At 40.1% G+C, this 20,874-nt stretch overlaps 1 protein-coding gene across 1 annotated transcript; it reads left to right on the top strand.

Moving 5' to 3' along the window:
- Positions 1-299: 299 nt before the first annotated feature.
- Positions 300-1,226, top strand: LOC123947463 (olfactory receptor 6C4). Its single transcript, XM_046013696.1, has one exon. The coding sequence runs from the start codon at positions 300-302 to the stop codon at positions 1,224-1,226; it is 927 nt and encodes a 308-aa protein (XP_045869652.1).
- The last annotated feature ends 19,648 nt before the right edge of the window (positions 1,227-20,874 follow it).

Consider the following 20,874-nt stretch of genomic DNA (forward strand, 5'->3'; position numbering starts at 1 on the left):
CTCAGTGGGGAGTCTGCTTTCCCCTCTCTCTCCCTGCCTGCTTCTCTGCCTATTTGTGATCTCTGTCTGTCAAATAAATAAAATCTTTTAAAAAAAGACTTTAGGAAAAAGGACTTTCACACAGAAGAAAACTGGGCCTCCATGGAGCCAAGGCCAATACAAACTGATGCTAGTTTAGGTCAACTGCATAGAGAGGAATATATGATGTGACTCATTAGGATCAGATTTGTGTCTCCTACCCTGAGAAACTTGAGTTTTCATCACTCACCTCTCTCCTTCAGATCTCCTAAAGGTCAACTATGAAAAACAGGACATTGACTGAATTTATTCTCTTGGGCTTCACAAATCAACCTGAGGTCCAGGCTATGATATTCATCTTCCTGTTCCTCGCCTACATATTAAGTGTCCTAGGAAATCTGACTATCATCATTCTCACTCTAGTAGACCCTCACCTCCAGACCCCCATGTATTTCTTCCTCCGGAATTTCTCCTTCTTAGAAGTTTCCTTCACATCCATTTTTATTCCCAGATTTCTGACCAGCATGACAACAGGAAATAAAGTCATCAGTTTTGCTGGATGCTTGATTCAGTATTTTTTTGCTATATTTCTTGGAGCAACAGAGTTTTACCTCTTGGCTTCTATGTCCTATGACCGTTATGTTGCCATCTGCAAACCCCTGCATTACCTGACGATCATGAGCAACAGGGTCTGCATACAACTCGTGTTCTACTCCTGGCTGGGGGGATTCCTAGCTATCTTACCCCCAATCATCCTGATGAGCCAGGTAGATTTCTGTGCTTCCAATGTTCTGAATCACTATTACTGTGACTATGGGCCCCTTCTGGAGCTGGCCTGCTCAGACACAAGCCTCCTAGAAGTGATGGTCATCTTCCTGGCAGTTGTGACTCTGGTGGTTACTCTGCTGCTGGTGACTTTTTCTTATACATACATTATCAGGACCATTTTGAGGATCCCTTCTGCCCAGCAAAGGACAAAGGCTTTTTCCACTTGTTCCTCTCACATGATTGTCATCTCCCTCTCCTATGGCAGCTGCATGTTTATGTACATCAATCCCTCTGCAAAAGAAGAAGGTGCCTTCAACAAAGGAATAGCTGTGCTCATTACCTCAATTACTCCCTTGTTAAACCCCTTCATCTACACTCTAAGAAATCAGCAAGTGAAGCAAGCGTTCAAGGACACCATCAAAAAGATTGTGAAGCTTTAAAACACAATACATTTCCATGAAAAACATATTGCACTTACTAAATGGGTACTAAGTGTCTACTATGTCTCAGATGCTGAACTGGCCCTTGAGGATAAATATAGGAATGACATAGGTCCTGAGTTCAAAGAACCTACAGGCTAATATGGCAGAAAGGTGTTAAACTGTAAATTCATGTAGTAAGTTTACCAAAAATAAAAGAACAAGGTAAGTGCTATTAGGGAGCAAAAATGAGAATCCATAAAAATAATAGTTGGAGGGAGTTAACTATTTTCCAGAAATTACCTGAAATTTAAAAGGCAAAAGACATTGCTTATTTAGAAGAGTGGAAGGATAAGAATTTAGAATGAGAAGAAGAGACCATTATGAAGGTATTATTTAATTACAGATTACAGAGTCAGTGGACATTGGTGAGTCAAGAGAAGTTTTGAGAAAGGAAGTTATATCCTCAGCATTATTTTGAAGGAAATCTGGCATTGGCATTGCTCCTCCTCAGCGAGCCCTGGAGACTATGCTTTGGAAAAGGTGTGAATAATTTTGATTCTCCTCCTCTTTGTCATTCACCTTTCAATGGTAGTCATTACAAATTTCATCCTTCCCTTAAGGAAAATAAAAAGGATATACATTTGATCCACATTTCTCCAAATGAGGTGAAAATCCCCAAGATTTTTCAACTTAGATTTTCTAGAAGTTGTGGTTAGAAGAGTCTTCTAGAGGCAAGGTTAAAAGCCTCCCTCTTCTAGACAAGATCTATTGTTGCTTTTCTAGCTGGGATCTTTTTAGGTTAATGGCTGAGATCTCCCACGCTCTCTCTCTTTGGTAGTTTCTGGTGATTTCTTTTTCTATTGTAATTTTATTTTCATCTGCTTGTTTACTTTTGTTAGATATTAGAAAGGACAATTTTTTCATTTTTTATTATTTTATTTTAGTCACCATACAGTAAATCATTATCATTTTTTAAAAATCAAATCATTTTTGATGTAGTGTTCCATGATTCATTGTTTGCCTATAACACCCAGTACTCCATACAATCCGTGCCCTCCTTAATACCCATCACCAGGTTCACCCATCCCACCTCCTTTTAAAACCCTTAGTTTGTTTCCCAGAGTCCATAGTCTCTCATGGTTCATCTCCCCATCCAATTTATCCCCCTTCGTTTTTCCCTTCATTCTCCTAATATCCTCCATGCTATTCCTTATGTTCCACAAATAAGTGAAACCATATGATAACTGACTTTCTCTGCTCAACTTATTTTACTTAGCATAACCTCCTCCAGTTCCATCCATGTTGATGCAAAAGTTGGGTATTCATCCTTTCTGATGACTGAGTAATATTCCATTCTGTATATGGACCACATCTTCTTTATCCATTTTTCTGCTGAAGGGCATCTTGGCTCTTTCCACAGTTTGGCTATTGTGGACATTGCTGCTATGAACATTGGGGTGCATATGGCCATTCTTTTCACTACATCTGTATCTTTGGTGTAAATACCCAGTAGTGCAATTGCTGGGTCATAGGGAAGCTCTATTTTTTTTAAGATTTTATTTATTTATTTGACAGATAGAGATCACAAGTAGGGAGAGAGGCAGGCAGAGAGAGAGAGAGGAGGAAGCAGGCTCCCCGCCAAGCAGAGAGCCCGATGCGGGGCTCGATCCCAGGACCCTGGGATCATGACCTGAGTGAAAGGCAGAGGCTTTAACCCACTGAGCCACCCAGGCACCCTGGGAAGCTCTATTTTTAATTTTTTGAGGAACTTCCATACTGTTTTCCAAAGTGGCTGCACCAACTCGCATTCCCATCAACAGTGTAAAAGGGTTCCCCTTTCTCCACAACCTCTCCAACACTTGTTGTTTCTTGCCTTATCAGTTTTTGCCATTCTAACTAGTGTAAGATGGTATCTCAATGTGGTTTTGAATTGAATTTCCCTGATGTCAAAAAAGGACAAATTCTGTGATATTATTCCATTCTTTCAACTTTTCCCCACATTTTTGTTTTGGTTTATAACATAAGCCATGGATGCCTGTTTCATAAACTGAAAATGAATGTAAGTATTAATATGGATTTATATTTAGAATGTTCCAAATTATGAGTCTTAGCAACCAAATGGGAATAGACTACCCTAACAAGAACTCTACACATGGATTCAAGGTCACAACAGCTTGAATATGAACTGATGGTGGTAGGGCCTCAACTTCAAAGGAACTGAAACATTTTTTGGAAAGCTGAGTACTTGCACATAGCTTAGTAGTATCCTAATGCACGCAGATCATTCATTACCATTTGAGGTACAAGTAGAACATCACCTGTTTTGTTCACGTGTTTTATATGTGGTAATATTGTTGAGTGGAATGATGCTTCCTGGGCATTTAAGAAACAAACTGTATTGGACTGGTTATGAGAGAAAATTTCCAGAATCACAGAAAATATTGAAGACTGCATGGTATTTAGAAAAAAAGTCTTGTATGTAAAGCCATTGCTATTGTAAATATCTGGGTTTCATGGTGGCTAAGCTAGAGATTAGTGATCATTTTTAATTTATTACAAATTATCACAGAACATCATCAAAAAGACATAACCACAGCGATTGACTGGTGAGCTGAACCTGATACTCAGAGGCTCCTTCTCCAATCTTTGGAATGTGGTTCCCCTTGCCTTTCCCACTACCAGGGGCTGCTCCAAAGACACAGCATTGAGCTGTGGTGTTGACAACACCTGCACAGTATACATGACTGAATCCAGTTAGGGCTTCTTTATAAACTCATAAGATGCAGCAGGCGGGTGCAGGTATTCATTTGTCTTGCTGATGTCCAAGACAAGCCTTGTAAGTAAGTTCCCCTTGCTTAATAAAAGTGCCACCTCCCCACCTGGAGTAGTCTGTCTTTTTCTTTCATCTCTCCCTTCATTCTGAGTACAGAGGCTGGTTTTGGACTTCACCTGGGAAGCTCCCAAGAGGGCACAAACCAACAAATATTCACTGAGCTATCAACTCACAAAGAAATGTTCTTAAATAGCCACATTTCAATCATTAGGTTCATGCAATCCACATTTCTACCAGAATCTATGATGAAGTGGAACACAATGCCATACAGTGGTCAAAAACATAGGCATTAGTTCAAATTCTAGATTCTCAACCTTCTACTAGAATTGCCTTGGGATTGTTACTTGACCTCACTAAGGCTTACTTTTCTCAAACTCTAAATTGTGGATAATAATCATGTCTATCATATACAATAGTTTTGAGCATTAAATGAGAAAATAAGTGTAAAACATTTTAAAAGGCAATACTCAGTGTTTCATAGTGATACCCATTATAACAATATGAACAATATCCTTCTCAAGAAACTGCAGCTTAATTAGTAAGAATAGATATTAAATTGATTGGTTTAATATAATGGGACTGTAAACATGTTGGTCATTCTACTTGGAATCCCTTCACAGCAAGGCCAGCTTATTTACATCTCTCTTATGGCCAGTTGCATCCTTTGGTAGACAAATCAACTTATCCACATTTGACATAAAGCCAATCAGAGCATTTGGCAGGAAATTATTGGAACTGACTACATCAACTCCGTGTGCTCTGGAGATCTCTAAGTATGCTGAGAAAAGGAAAAAGCGTACTTGGTATAAGGCAAAGTTTAAGAACACTAAGCAGGGCTTCACCCAGCCTTCATAATATAAGCATTTAGAAATTAATTTGGAAAGGAACATATCACCCTCTAAATAAGTTTGTCAAAGAAAAAAAAAAAAGACAGGTCATGCTCTTCTGCAACTGTTCACTAAACTGGCTTTATGCTAGCCCGTATTTGGAATGTAATCCAAGTAATAGATCAGCAAAGGAATGAGTTTACTGATTCTGCAGCTGAGCCTTTGGAATGTTCAATTTCTAAATGTCTGAGTTGGTGGGCTTTATCCCTCCTGTCACCACTGTAGACAAGAATCAAAAGAAGGACACCAGAGTGGCTCAGTCAGTTGAGCATCTGACTCTTGGTTCTGGTTCAGGTCATGATCTCAGGATAGTGAGACTGAGGCCCCATCAGACTCTGCACTGAGCATGGAATCTGCTTGGGATTCTCTCCTCCCTCTCTCTTTGCCACTCCACCACCCTGCTCTCACAAGCACACTCCCTGACTCTCTCTAAAATAAAATAAAAACAGTTGTGCCTGGGTGGCCTCTTTGGTTAAGCAACTGCCTTTGGCTCAGGTCATGATCCCAGGGTCCTGGGATCAGGCCCCACATTGGGCTCCTTGCTCAGTGGAGAGTCTGCTTCTCTCCTGCCTGCCACTCCCCTTGCTTGTGCCTCTTTGCACTCTCTGCCTCTTTCTCTCTGTCAAATAAATAAAATATTTTAAAAAATAATGAAAAATAAAATAAAATTTAATTTAATTCAACTTAATTTGATTTAAATTTAAATTGTTTTTTTAAGTCAAAAGAAACAGGTTTTTTTAGCTACTAGCATTCTCAGGATAGCATTAGAGCTGTGCTGGAGTGAAGAGATAATAAAAACAAGGACTGCCACACTTCAGCACTGGTTCCTCTTCTTCCCTCCCTAAATTCCCAGAGATTACAGACTATGGATTATGAATTGAAATCAGTAGCATCCTCCCAATGCTGCTCCTTGCAAAACATTTAAAATAAAATTCATGCAGCACCTGGGTGGCTCAATTGGTTAAGAGCCTGACTTGATTTTGGCTCAGGTCGTGATCTCAGAGTCACAAGATCAAGCTCCACATCCAGCTCCATGCCAAGTGTGGAGTCTGCCTAAGATTCTCTTCCTCTGCCCCTCCCCTACTATGGGGATGTGCGCACACATGCTCTCTAGCTTGCTCTCTCTCTCTCTCTGTCTCTCTCACACACACACAAACAAATAAAAAGAAAAGAAAATTCAAAAGAAAAAAAGAACCTTTTTTAAGATGGTAGTTTAGGTGAGAAGTGTTCTATAACAATTTGGGCTTTCTGGCCTGAGGATCATCTTCGTTATTTCTTTAAATTATCCAGAAGGTCATAAACCAGGTCTTAAGCTTCTGTTCGTACACATCACTAGACAGTAGAGCTAAAGCTATACAGAGGTCATGAGTTCAGAAGCCAAATAACCACCCATCTTAAGAATATATCTGCCAAGAAAGAGGGGCATGATTACACACTAAATAACCTATGATGCAAAGAAGAATTATTGGAACAAAAACAGCAAGAATTTAAATAAGTATAATCTGGGGCACCTGAGTGGCTTAGCTGGGTGAGCATCTGCCTTTGGCCCAGGTCATGATCTCAGGGTCCTGGGATTGAGTCCAACCCCCATGTCAGGTTCCCACTCAGCAGGGAGTTCTCTCTCTCCCTCTGCCCTTTCCCCCAGTCATCCTTTCTCTTGCCCAAGCTCTCTCTCTCTTTCAAATAAATAAAATCTTTTTAAAAAATAACAAAATGAGTATAATTGCCTCAAAAAGACAAGAATGATATTGTCAAAATGAAGGACAAAGCATTATAAAAATAACCAGGCAAAAATAGTGCTGAAAAATACAATAAATGAAACAAAGAATAAAACAATGAGGTTAATATGGGAGAGATTAAAATCAAAACAAAAATGGTGAGCTAGATAAGCTCTGATGTGGTCTTCCATAAAGCAACAGAAAACAATAAAGAGATTAGATACAAAATAGATAGTTAGATAAATAGGAACCAAAAGACAAGTGTAGATACTGAAATAAATTTATATAATGAGAGTTATAGATAATGAGAAGGTGGGGAGAGAAGTAAATAATAAAATATTACTTTTTATTTTTATTATTATTAGTTCTTATATTTTATATTATTTTATTATTTTATATTTTATATTATTAGTTTTTTTGTTTGTTTGTTTGTTTTCAGCATAACAGTATTCATTGTTTTTGCACCACACCCAGTGCTCCATGCAATACGTGCCCTCTCTATTACCCACCACCTGCTTCCCCAACCTCCCACCCCCCCCGCCCCTTCAAAACCCTCAGGTTGTTTTTCAGAGTCCATAGTCTCTCATGGTTCAGCTCCCCTTCCAATTTCTCTCAACTCCCTTCTCCTCTCCATCGCCCCATGTCCTCCAGGTTTTTTGTTATGCTCCACAAATAAGTGAAACCATATGATACTTGACTTTCTCTGCTTGACTTATTTCACTCAGCATAATCTCTTCCAGTTCCGTCCATGTTGCTACAAAAGTTGGGTATTCATCCTTTCTGATGGAGGCATAATACTCCATCGTGTATATGGACAACATCCTCCTTATCCATTCGTCCATTGAAGGGCATCTTGGTTCTTTCCACAGTTTGGCAACCGTGGCCATTGCTGCTATAAACATTGGGATACAGATGGCTCTTCTTTTCACTACATCTGTATCTTTGGGGTAAATACCCAGCAGTGCAATTGCGGGGTAATAGAGAAGAGCTATTTTTAATTTTTTGAGGAATCTCCACACTGTTCTCCAAAGTGGCTGCACCAACTTGCATTCCCACCAACGTGGAAGAGGGTTCCCCTTTCTCTACATCCTCTCCAACACACATTGTTTCCTGTCTTGCTAATTTTGGCCGTTCTAACTGGTGTAAGATCAAAAGCTTCTGCACAGCAAAGGAAACAGTCAACAAAACAAAGAGGCAACCCACGGAATGGGAGAAGATATTTACAAATGACACCATAGACAAAAGGTTGATATCCAGGATTTATAAAGAACTCCTCAAACTCAACACAAAAAACAGATAATCATATCAAAAAATGGGCAGAAGATAGGAACAGACACTTCTCCAATGAAGATATACAAATGGCTATCAGACACATGAAAAAATGCTCATCATCACTAGCCATCAGGGAGATTCAAATTAAAACCACATTGAGAGGAGATAACAGAGGTCAAGATGGCGGAGAAGTAGAAGGCTGAAACTACATCAGGTAGCAGGAGATCAGCTCAATAGCTTATCTAAACATTGCAAACACCTTCAAATCAAACGGGAGATCAAAGAGAAGAAGAACAGCAACTCTAGAAACAGAAAATCAACCACTTTCTGAAAGGTAGGACTGGCGGAGAAGTGAATCTAAAACGACGGGAAGATAGACCACGGGGGGAGGGGCCGGCTCCCGGCAAGCGGCAGAGGAACGGAGCACAAAATCAGGACTTTTAAAAGTCTGTTCCACTGAGGGACATTGCTCCAGAGGCTAACCCAGGGTGAAGCCCACGCGGGGTCAGCGTGGCCCCAGGTCCCGCAGGGTCACAGAAGGATCGGGGGTGTCGGAGTGTCGCAGAGCTCGCAGGTATTAGAACGGAAAAGCTGGCTGCAGAGACAGAGCTGAGGACTGAACTCTCAGCTCGGGGTTACCTTGAACTGGTCGCGGGCTGGGTGAGCTCGGAGCGCGGCTGGAGGCTGGGGATACGGGAGTGATTGGGTGCTGTCCTCTGGGGGCGCACTGAGGAGTGGGGCCCCAGGCTCACGGCTTCTCCGGGCCAGAGACTAGGAGGCCGCCATTTTCATTCCTGTCTTCCGGAACTCTACGGAAAGCGTTCAGAGAACAGAAGCTCCCAAAAGCGAACCCGAGCCGATTACTTAGTCCGGCCACCGGTAAGGGCGGTGCAATCCTGCCTCGGGCAAAACACTTGAGAGTCACTACAACAGGCCCCTCCCCCAGAAGATCAACAAAATATCCAGCCAGGACGAAGTTCATCTATCAAGGAAAGTAGGTTCAACTCCTAAGAAAGCAGCGCAATTCCAGAGGAGGAGAAAGCAAAGCACAGAACTCATGGCTTTCTCCCCATGATTCTTTAGTCTTGTGGCTACTTCATTTTTTTTTCTTTTTTCTTTTTTCAATTTTTTTTCTTTTTTCTTCTTCTGCTAAATTTTTTAAAACTTTTACCCTTTTCTTTTTTAACGTTTTTTGACTAATTTATCTAAATATATATATTTTTTCTTTCTTTTTTATATTTTTTCTTTATTTGTTTTATTTTTTAAATTTTTTTCTTTTTTTTTTCTGAACCTCTTTTTATCCCCTTTCTCCCCCCCACAATTTGGGGTCTCTTCTCATTTGGTTACAGCATATTTTTCTGGTGTCTTTGCCACCCTTTTAGTATTTTATTTGCTCCTTCATATCCTCTTATCTGGACAAAATGACAAGGCGGAAAAAATCACCACAAACAAAAGAACAAGAGACAGTACCAAAGGCTAGGGACCTAATTGACACAGACACTGGTAATATGTCAGATCAAGAGTTCAGAATGATGATTCTGAACATTCTACCGGGCTCGAAAAAGGCATGGAAGATATTAGAGAAACCCTCTCTGGAGATAGTAAAGCCCTTTCTGGAGAAATTAAAGAACTAAAATCTAACCAAGTTGAAATCAAAAAAGCTATTAATGAGGTGCAATCAAAAATAGAGGCTCTCACTGCTAGGATAAATGAGGCAGAAGAAAGAATTAGTGATATAGAAGACCAAATGACAGAGAATAAAGAAGCCAAACAAAAGAGGGACAAACAGCTACTGGACCATGAGGGGAGAATTTGAGAGATAAGTGACACCATAAGACGAAACAACATTAGAATAATTGGGATTCCAGATGAAGAAGAAACAGAGAAGGGAGCAGAAGGTCTATTGGAGAGAATCATTGGAGAGAACTTCCCTAATATGGCAAAGGGAACAAACATCAAAATCCAGGAGATGCAGAGAACCCCCCTCAAAGTCAACAAGAATAGGTCCACACCCCGTCACCTAATAGTAAAATTGACAAGTCTTAGTGACAAAGAGAGAATCCTGAAAGCAGCCCGAGAAAAGAAGTCTGTAACATACAATGGTAAGAATATTAGATTGGCAGCAGACTTATCCACAGAGACCTGGCAGGCCAGAAAGAGCTGGCATGATATATTCAGAGCACTAAACGAGAAAAACATGCAGCCAAGAATACTCTATCCAGCTAGGCTATCATTGAAAATAGAAGGAGAGATAAAAAGCTTCCAGGACAAACAAAAACTGAAAGAATTTGCAAACACCAAACCAGCTCTCCAGGAAATATTGAAAGGGGTCCTCTAAGCAAAGAGAGAGCCTAAAAGGAGTAGATCAGAAAGGTACAAAGACAATATACAGTAACAGTCACCTTACAGACTAATAATGGCACTAAATTCATATCTCTCAATAGTTACCCTGAATGTTAATGGGCTAAATGCCCCAATCAAAAGACACAGGGTATCAGAATGGATAAAAAAACAAAACCCATCAGTATGTTGCCTACAAGAAACTCATTTTAGACGCGAAGACACCTCCAGATTTAAAGTGAGCGGGTGGAAAACAATTTACCATGCTAATGGGCATCAGAAGAAAGCTGGGGTAGCAATCCTTATATCAGATCAATTAGATTTTAAGCCAAAGACTATAATAAGAGATGAGGAAGGACACTATATCCTACTCAAAGGGTCTGTCCAACAAGAAGATCTAACAATTTTAAATATCTATGCCCCTAACGTGGGAGCAGCCAACTATATCAACCAATTAATAACAAAATCAAAGAAACACATCAATAATAATACAATAATAGTAGGGGACTTGAACACTCCCCTCACTGAAATGGACAGATCATCCAAGCAAAAGATCAACAAGGAAATAAAGGCCTTAAATGACACACTGGACCAGATGGACATCACAGATCTATTCAGAACATTTCATCCCAAAGCAACAGAATACACATTCTTCTCTAGTGCACATGGAACCTTCTCCAGAATAGATCACATCCTGAGTCACAAATCATGTCTCAACCGGTATCAAAAGATTGGGATCATTCCCTGCATATTTTCAGACCACAATGCTCTGAAGCTAGAACTCAATCACAAGAGGAAAGCTGGAAAGAACCCAAATACATGGAGACTAAACAGCATCCTTCTAAAGAATGAATGGGTCAACCAGGAAATTAAAGAAGAACTGAAAAAATTCATGGAAACAAATGATAATGAAAACACAACAGTTCAAAATCTATGGGACACAGCAAAGGCAGTCCTGAGAGGAAAATATATAGCGGTACAAGCCTTTCTTAAGAAACAAGAAAGGTCTCAAGTACACAACCTAACCCTACACGTAAAGGAGCTGGAGAAAGAACAAGAAAGAAACCCTAAACCCAGCAGGAGAAGAGATATCATAAAGATCAGAGCAGAAATCAATGAAATAGAAACCAAAAAAAAACAATAGAAAAAATCAATGAAACTAGGAGCTGGTTCTTTGAAAGAATCAATAAGATTGATAAACCCCTGGCCAGACTCATCAAAAAGAAAAGAGAAAGGACGCAAATCAATAAAATCATGAATGAAAGAGGAGAGATCAGAACTAACACCAAAGAAATACAGACAATTATAAGAACATACTATGAGCAACTCTACGCCAACAAATTCGACAATCTGGAAGAAATGGATGCATTCCTAGAGACATATAAACTACCACAACTGAACCAGGAAGAAATAGAAAACCTGAACAGGCCCATAACCAGTAAGGAGATTGAAACAGTCATCAAAAATCTCCAAACAAACAAAAGCCCTGGGCCAGACGGCTTCCCAGGGGAATTCTACCAAACATTTAAAGAAGAACTCATTCCTATTCTCCTGAAACTGTTCCAAAAAATAGAAATGGAAGGAAAACTTCCAAACTCATTCTATGAGGCCAGCATCACCTTGATCCCAAAACCAGACAAGGATCCCACCAAAAAAGAGAACTACAGACCAATATCCTTGATGAACACAGACGCAAAAATTCTCGCCAAAATACTAGCCAATAGGATTCAACAGTACATTAAAAGGATTATTCACCACAACCAAGTGGGATCTATTCCAGGGCTGCAGGGTTGGTTCAACATCCGCAAATCAATCAATGTGATAGAACACATTAATAAAAGAAAGAACAAGAACGATATGATACTCTCAATAGATGCTGAAAAAGCATTTGACAAAGTACAGCATCCCTTCCTGATCAAAACTCTTCAAAGTGTAGGGATAGAGGGCACATACCTCAATATTATCAAAGCCATCTATGAAAAACCCACCGCAAATATCATTCTCAATGGAGAAAAACTGAAAGCTTTTCCGCTAAGGTCAGGAACACGGCAGGGATGTCCATTATCACCACTGCTATTCAACATAGTACTAGAAGTCCTAGCCTCAGCAATCAGACAACAAAAAGAAATTAAAGGCATCCAAATTGGTAAAGAAGAAGTCAAACTATCACTCTTCGCAGATGATATGATACTATATGTGGAAAACCCAAAAGACTCCACTCCAAAACTGCTAGAACTTGTACAGGAATTCAGTAAAGTGTCAGGATATAAAATCAATGCACAGAAATCAGTTGCATTTCTGTACACCAACAACAAGACAGAAGAAAGAGAAATTAAGGAGTCAATCCCATTTACAATTGCACCCAAAACTATAAGATACCTAGGAATAAACCTAACCAAAGAGGCTAAGAATCTATATGCAGAAAACTATAAAGTACTCATGAAAGAAATTGAGGAAGACACAAAGAAATGGAAAAATGTTCCATGCTCCTGGATTGGAAGAATAAATATTGTGAAAATGTCCATGCTACCTAAAGCAATCTACACATTTAATGCAATCCCTATCAAAATACCGTCCATTTTTTTCAAAGAAATGGAACAAATAATCCTCAAATTTATATGGAACCAGAAAAGACCTCGAATAGCCAAAGGAATATTGAAAAAGAAAGCCAAAGTTGGTGGCATCACAATTCCGGACTTCAAGCTCTATTACAAAGCTGTCATCATCAAGACAGCATGGTACTGGCACAAAAACAGACACATAGATCAGTGGAACAGAATAGAGAGCCCAGAAATTGACCCTCAACTCTATGGTCAACTAATCTTCAACAAAGCAGGAAAGAATGTCCAATGGAAAAAAGACAGCCTCTTCAATAAATGGTGCTGGGAAAATTGGACAGCCACATGCAGAAAAATGAAATTGGACCACTTCCTTACACCACACACGAAAATAGACTCCAAATGGATGAAGGACCTCAATGTGAGAAAGGAATCCATCAAAATCCTTGAGGAGAATGCAGGCAGCAACCTCTTCGACCTCAGCCGTAGCAATATCTTCCTAGGAACAACGGCAAAGTCAAGGGAAGCAAGGGCAAAAATGAACTATTGGGATTTCATCAAGATCAAACGCTTTTGCACAGCAAAGGAAACAGTTAACAAAACCAAAAGACAACTGACAGAATGGGAGAAGATATTTGCAAATGACATATCAGATAAAGGGCTAGTATCCAAAATCTATAAGGAACTGAGCAAACTCAACACCCAAAGAACAAACAATCCAATCAAGAAATGGGCAGAGGACATGAACAGACATTTCTGCAAAGAAGACATCCAGATGGCCAATAGACACATGAAAAAGTGCTCCACGTCACTCGGCATCAAGGAAATACAAATCAAAACCACAATGAGATATCACCTCACACAAGTCAGAATGGCTAAAATTAACAAGTCAGGAAATGACAGATGCTGGCGAGGATGCGGAGAAAGGGGAACCCTCCTCCACTGTTGGTGGGAATGCAAGATGGTGCAACCACTCTGGAAAACAGCATGGAGGTTCCTCAAAATGTTGAAAATAGAACTACCCTATGACCCAGCAATTGCACTACTGGGTATTTACCCTAAAGATACAGACGTAGTGATCCGAAGGGGCACGTGTACCCGAATGTTTATAGCAGCAATGTCTACAATAGCCAAACTATAGAAAGAACCTAGATGTCCATCAACAGATGAATGGATAAAGAAGAGGTGGTATATATACACAATGGAATACTATGCAGCCATCAAAAGAAATGAAATCTTGCCATTTGCGACGACGTGGATGGAACTAGAGCGTATCATGCTTAGTGAAATAAGTCAATCGGAGAAAGACAACTATCATATGATCTCCCTGATATGAGGACATGGAGAAGCAACATGGGGGGTTAGGGGGATAGGAGAAGAATAAATGAAACGAGATGGGATTGGGAGGGAGACAAACCATAAATGACTCTTAATCTCACAAAACAAACTGGGGGTTGCTGGGGGGAGGTGAGATTGGGAGAGGGGGAGGGGGCTATGGACATTTGGGAGGGGAGGCGAACCATAAGAGACTATGGACTCTGAAAAACAACCTGAGGGTTTTGAAGGGTCAGGGGTGGGAGGTTGGGGGAACAGGTGGTGGGTAATAGGGAGGGCACGTTTTGCATGGAGCACTGGGTGTTGTGCAAAAACAATGAATACTGTTATGCTGAAAAAAATAAATAAAATGGGGAAAAAAAGAGAGAGAAAAAAAAACACATTGAGCTATCACCTTACACCAGTTAGATGTAGTGTTCAACAATTCATTAGTTGTACATTACACCCAGCACCCAAAATCTATAAAGAACTTATCAAACCAACATCCAAAAAAACATTTTTATCTTTTTAAAAAGTACAACTCAAAGAATAAAAGAAAGAAAATCTACATCCATAACCAAAACTAAAATTCTGAAAACATATACATGATGGGTTGTGAAGATAAACCAAAAAAAAATAAATAAATACAAAAAGATAATATATTTGTTGTGATCCAAAAAGAAATAGAAACGTATTTGTTTAAGAAATCAGTAGATGGAAATGAGCATGGATGAATCTTAAAATATCCATGCTAAGAATGAAGTAGAATTTATAACTTTTACATCAACAAACTAAGAAGTATCCCTCCATCCCTCCAGTGAGAGATAGGAAATAGTTAAAAAGTAATAACAAAATTAATGGAGTAAGAACAAGATAGCTGATATCAGTCTTATTAGAATAGTAATTATAGAAATAACATATCATAAAAATAATTTTAAAAGACACAGATCCTCAAATTAGATCACAAATAATAATAAATATATCCAGCAATGTGTTGTATATAAGAGACACACTTAAAGCAATAGGATATTAAAAGGTTGAAAATAAAAAGAATGAATGACATCATCCACGTGGCAGAATAGGTTTTCTACCATCTTCCCCTCCAAAGAATATCAATTTTGAAAATGACCACAGAAAAGAGTACTTTCGTGGAAGTCTACAAGTCCAGAGAAATGCCAGACAACTATTGGAGAAAAAGAAAATCTAAGATTGAATGCACTGAAGAGGAAGAGGAATAGTGCCACTTTGCCCATGTCATCCCTCCCCCAAAGGTGGTACAGCTCAATGCCAAAAGAGACATTGCAGGCCCATGATTTTTCACATGAAGGAAAGTAGGACTGCATGAATGAGCACCCAACTCCCCCATCTGTGTGGGAATTGCCAGAGAGGCACATTTCTTTCTCACCCCATCCAGAATACTGAGTCATAAACTGCATGATTGGGGATCAGTGAACAGCTGGGAGAACAGTAACCAGACCTCAGAATGGAACATAGGGAACTATATGGATTCTACTAACCACTTTGAGGACTCCATCAGAAAGCACATCCTGGAGAGTTGGGGCTGCCTCACCTCCTGATCCCCTCAACTGATTCATGGGCATCCCAAATGCTTCACAAACCTCAACCACACACCTTCACACTTTGTTACCAGCTCCCAGTGCATGCCCCTGACAATGCTAAGAATGAGCCTTTGCAAATGGTTAGTCAGCACATGCAGAACTCTGGCCTTACCTTACCTTACTCTGGGGACAGAGCACAGAAGCTAGGAGGGAAGAAAAAAAACTGCCAACCAAGAATACTTCACCCAGAAAATCTGCTCTTCAGAAATGAAGGAGAGATAAAGACATTACCTTATAGTAAGACCAAATCATGAAGAAACAGAAAACACGGGGAGTCAAGATGGCGTGGAAGTAGGAGGAGGCACCATTTCAACCTGTACCCTAAAGTGAGCTGATTACCTACCAAAGAACTCCGACCACCCATGAAATCAGCCTGAGATCAGAATTATACACGTCTGGATCTCTACAGGAGCAGAAGACGCCAGTGGCAGGTAAAGCAGACTGGGAACGTCCGAAGATAAACAAAAGGGGGAGGGAGCCACCAGAGGTGACCTATCAGAAAGTAACACCCCAACACGAGAGTGCTCTGCGTCTGGGGACCAGCATTAACTTGGAGTCTGGTTGAAAGCACTCAAAAAACAAAGAGCAAAGGATCGCGGGGGGGTAATAGTGGGAACCTGGGCAGTTAGGGTCAGGGACCTAAGTCCCCGGACCCAGGACAGCCTCCCGTGGCGCGGAGCCAGAGAGAGTGCGGCGGAGAAATCAGGTCTCCGTCCCTGAGCGGCCACTGCACCTGAACGCCAGCGTGCCCGAGAACGAGTGGGGTCTGGCTCCCATGAGGGGCTGGGAGCCTGGCCAGACAGCAATCCTGAAATGCGCGCACACCCTCCCTTGGGAAAGGTGCTCATAGGCGCTAGCCTGGAGCTCTGGCAGCCAGAAAAACCAGACATTCCCAGCCCGGGACAGCGGGAAAATCTCAGTGCGCGATCTCTGCTCGGAACCTCTCTGGCGGTCTGGAGCTGCCTAGACAGCCACCGCTGCCCTGGTTTTGGGTACAACGAGGAGCTCCTGCATCCCCAGGGACAGTGACTCAGAACCGACTCTGCCAGCAGCTTTTGCAAAATAGTCTGAGGCTTCTCTCTGAGAGGGAGGTTGGGGTGCTGTTTGCTCTCCTCTAAACCTCCAAAAACCATCAAAAGCTGTCAAGGCGAGAGAAAGCAGATGAAAGAACATAAAAACCCCCAGAGAACAAAAGGCTGAAAAAAAAACAGTTTCCTGAAAAAAAAAGAGCTCACCCCCTTGAGGGGAGCGGGAGGACCTAACTCAGGGAACATCATTGTCTGAAAACCCACGTGGCAGGCCCCTCCCCCAGAAAACCAACCAGGAAGGAAGAAAAAAAAAAAAAGACTACAAGAGAACAATCACCACTACTTCATAAATACAACTTTTATTTTTAACTCTTTACCAATATTCTGGTTCTTTTTAAATTTTTTAACCTATTTTTTATACTTTTTATAATTTTTTAACCTATTTACCATCACACTGAGATGTCCAGTACATCAAATTCTTTAATAACCTTCTAACCTGAACTTTTTGATACATATACCCGTGTTTTTCTTTTGTTTTTCTATTTTTTTAATTCTTTTTAATTTTAACTTAGTTTAGTCTAGTTTATTCTTTTTTAATTTTTATTTTCTACTATACATATAGAGTTAAACTTCAAGGTAATCCCCTTTCCCCAATCAATGCTACCCCTATAAGCAAACCAGTTTCTAATCCCCCTGTAACTTAGGAAAGTTGAGTCCCTTAACAAAAACATCAAGATACCTTCAGGAAGAATCAAAATAACCTTCCTCACCCACACTGAGAATCTATAACCATTCTCCCAATTTTTCCTTCTGTCAGTGTTTCTGTGAATTTGTGTTTGTCCTAATAATATATAAACCTTATACTTGGGGTTCTTTCTGATGAGGTTCTTCCCTTTTTTTTGATTATATATACATATTTTTTTCTCTTGTCATATAGTTTTATCACTCTTTTTGTCTGTCTGTTTTTGTTTGTATACTCCACAAATCTTACCTTGTGGCCCATTTGGGCTGAGCCTTCTCTTTTATCTTCCCTTTTTTTCCTATCTCTCTCTCTCTTTTTTTTTTCCTTTTTTTTCCTTTTTTTTTCCTTTTTTTCCCTCTTTTCTTTCCCCTTTTCTTTTCTTTCTTCTTCTCTATTTCTTTTTCTTTTCTTTTTTCTCTCATTTGGGTGGGGAATCCTGATTGCACAGAAGTGTTCCAGGGTGAACATTGACTGCACCACAATCGATAAGTCCAGCTGCATCTGTTCAGTCACCTCTTACCAAAATGACTAGGAGGAGGAATACCCAACAGAAGAAAAATACAGAGGATGGGCCTTCTGCAACAGAGCTAATGGCTATCAACATAGACAATATGTCAGAAAAGGAATTCAGACTAACAATTATCCAGGCAATAGCTAGGTTGGAGAAAACCATGGATGACCAAACAGAATTGATTAGGGCAGAACTGAAAGCCACCAGGGATGATGTTCACAATGTTAGGGCAGAACTGAAAGCCACCAGGGATGATGTTCAAAATGCTCTCAATGAGTTCCAATCCAATCTAAATTCTCTAAAAACTAGGGTAACTGAGACAGAAGATAGAATTAGTGATCTGGAGGACAAACAGATAGAGAGAAAGGATCAGGAGGAAGCCTGGAACAAACAGCTCAGAAGCCACGAAAACAGAATAAGTGAAATAAACGATGCCATGAAATGTTCCAACGTCAGAATTATTGGAATCCCTGAAGGGGAAGAAAAAGAAAGAAGTCTAGAAGATATAGTGGAAGAAGTTGTCTATGAAAATTTTCCCAATCTCACGAATGGAAACAACGTTCATGTACTAGAGGCAGAAAGATTTCCTCCCAAGATTTTAGATTCTCGAAAGTCCTCACGGCACCTTATCGTTAAAATGGGGAATTATGTTTCAAGAGAGACCCTCTTAAAAGCAGCTAGGACAAAGAAGCTTCTTACATACAGAGGAAAGCCCATTAGAATAACGTCAGACCTTTCCACAGAGACCTGGAAAGCCAGGAAGGGCTGGCAAAATATATTCAGAGTACTAAATGAGAAGAACATGCAACCAAGAATACTCTATCCAGCAAGACTGACATTTAAAATGGATGGAGAGATAAAGAGTTTCCAAGACCGGCAAGGCTTAAAAGACTATGCAACCACCAAACCGACACTGCAGGAAATATTAAGGGGGGTCCTATAAAAGAGAAAAAATCCTAAGAATATCATTGAACAGAAATATAGAAACAATCTATAGACAGAAAGACTTCAAAGGCAACACGATGTCAATAAAAACCTATCTCTCAATAATCACTCTCAATGTGAATGGCCTAAATGCGCCCATAAAACGACACAGGGTTGCAGATTGGATAAAACGACAGGACCCATCCACATGTTGTCTACAAGAGACCCATTTTGAACCTAAGGATACACCCAGACTGAAAGTGAAGGGATGGAGAAGCATCTTTCATGTCAATGGGCCTCAAAAGAAGGCCGGAGTAGCGATTCTCATATCAGATAAATTAGATTTTAAACTAAAGACTGTAGTCAGAGATACAGAAGGACACTACATAATTCTTAAAGGGACTATCCGCCAAGACGATGTAACAATTGTGAATATCTATGCCCCCAATATGGGAGCACCCAATTACATAAGAAAACTATTAATCAAGATAAAGAGTCATATTGATATGAATACAATAATAGTAGGAGATCTTAATACGCCTCTCTCAGAAATAGACAGATCATCGAGGCAGAAAATTAATAAAGAAATAAGAGCATTGAATGAAACATTGGACCAGATGGACCTCATCGACGTATATAGAACATTCCACCCTAAAACAACAGAATACTCATTCTTCTCAAGCGCACATGGAACCTTCTCCAGAATAGACCACATACTGGGTCACAAAGCAGGACTCAACCGATACCAAAAGACTGACAATATTCCCTGCATATTCTCCGATCACAATGCTTTGAAACTGGAGCTCAATCACAAGGAAAAGTTCAGAAGGAACTCAAACACCTGGAAGCTAAAGACCACCTTGCTTAAGAATGCTTGGATCAACCAGGAGATCAAAGATGAACTTAAACAATTCATGGAAACCAATGAGAATGAAGACACTTTGGTCCAAAACCTATGGGATACAGCAAAGGCGGTTCTAAGGGGGAAATACATAGCCATCCAAGCCTCCCTCAAAAACATTGAAAAATCCAGAATACACCAGCTGTCTCTACACCTTAACGAACTGGAGAATCAACAACAAATCAAACCAACTCCACATGCAAGAAGGGAAATAAGCAAGATTAGAGCAGAGATCAATGAGGTAGAAACGAGAGATACAGTAGAACGTATCAATGAAACTAGAAGCTGGTTTTTTGAAAGAATCAATAAGATCGATAAACCATTGGCCACACTAATCCAAAAGAAAAGAGAGAAAGCCCAAATTAATAAAATTATGAATGAAAAGGGAGAGATCACAACTAACACCAAGGAAATAGAAACAATCATCAGAAATTATTACCAACAGTTATATGCCAATAAGCTAAGCAACCTAGATGAAATGGATGCATTCCTGGAAAGCTACAAACTCCCAAAATTGAACCAGGAAGAAATTGACAACCTGAATAGACCGATATCTAGCAATGAGATTGAAGCAGTGATCAAAAACCTCCCAAAAAACAAGAGCCCAGGACCTGACGGATTCCCTGGGGAATTCTACCAAACTTTCAAAGAAGAAATAACACCAATTCTCCTGAAGCTGTTCCAAAAAATTGAAGCAGAAGGACAACTTCCAGACTCTTTTTATGAAGCCAGCATTACCCTGATCCCCAAACCAGGCAAAGACCCTACCAAAAAGGAGAATTTCAGACCAATATCACTGATGAATATGGATGCAAAGATTCTCAACAAGATCCTAGCAAACAGGATCCAGCAGCACATTCAAAAGATTATCCACCATGACCAGGTGGGATTCATCCCTGGGTTGCAAGGTTGGTTCACCATTCGCAAATCAATCAGTGTGAGAGAAGAGAGAAGAACCACATGGTCCTCTCAATTGATGCAGAAAAAGCATTTGACAAAATCCAGCATCCGTTCCTGAT

Source organism: Meles meles, chromosome 7 (genome assembly GCF_922984935.1).
Source record: "Meles meles chromosome 7, mMelMel3.1 paternal haplotype, whole genome shotgun sequence".
Lineage (NCBI taxonomy): Eukaryota > Metazoa > Chordata > Mammalia > Carnivora > Mustelidae > Meles > Meles meles.

Coding starts and splice junctions, on each gene's coding strand:
- LOC123947463 (XM_046013696.1), top strand. CDS start 300: ATGAAAAACAGGACATTGACTGAATTTATTCTCTTGGGCTTCACAAAT.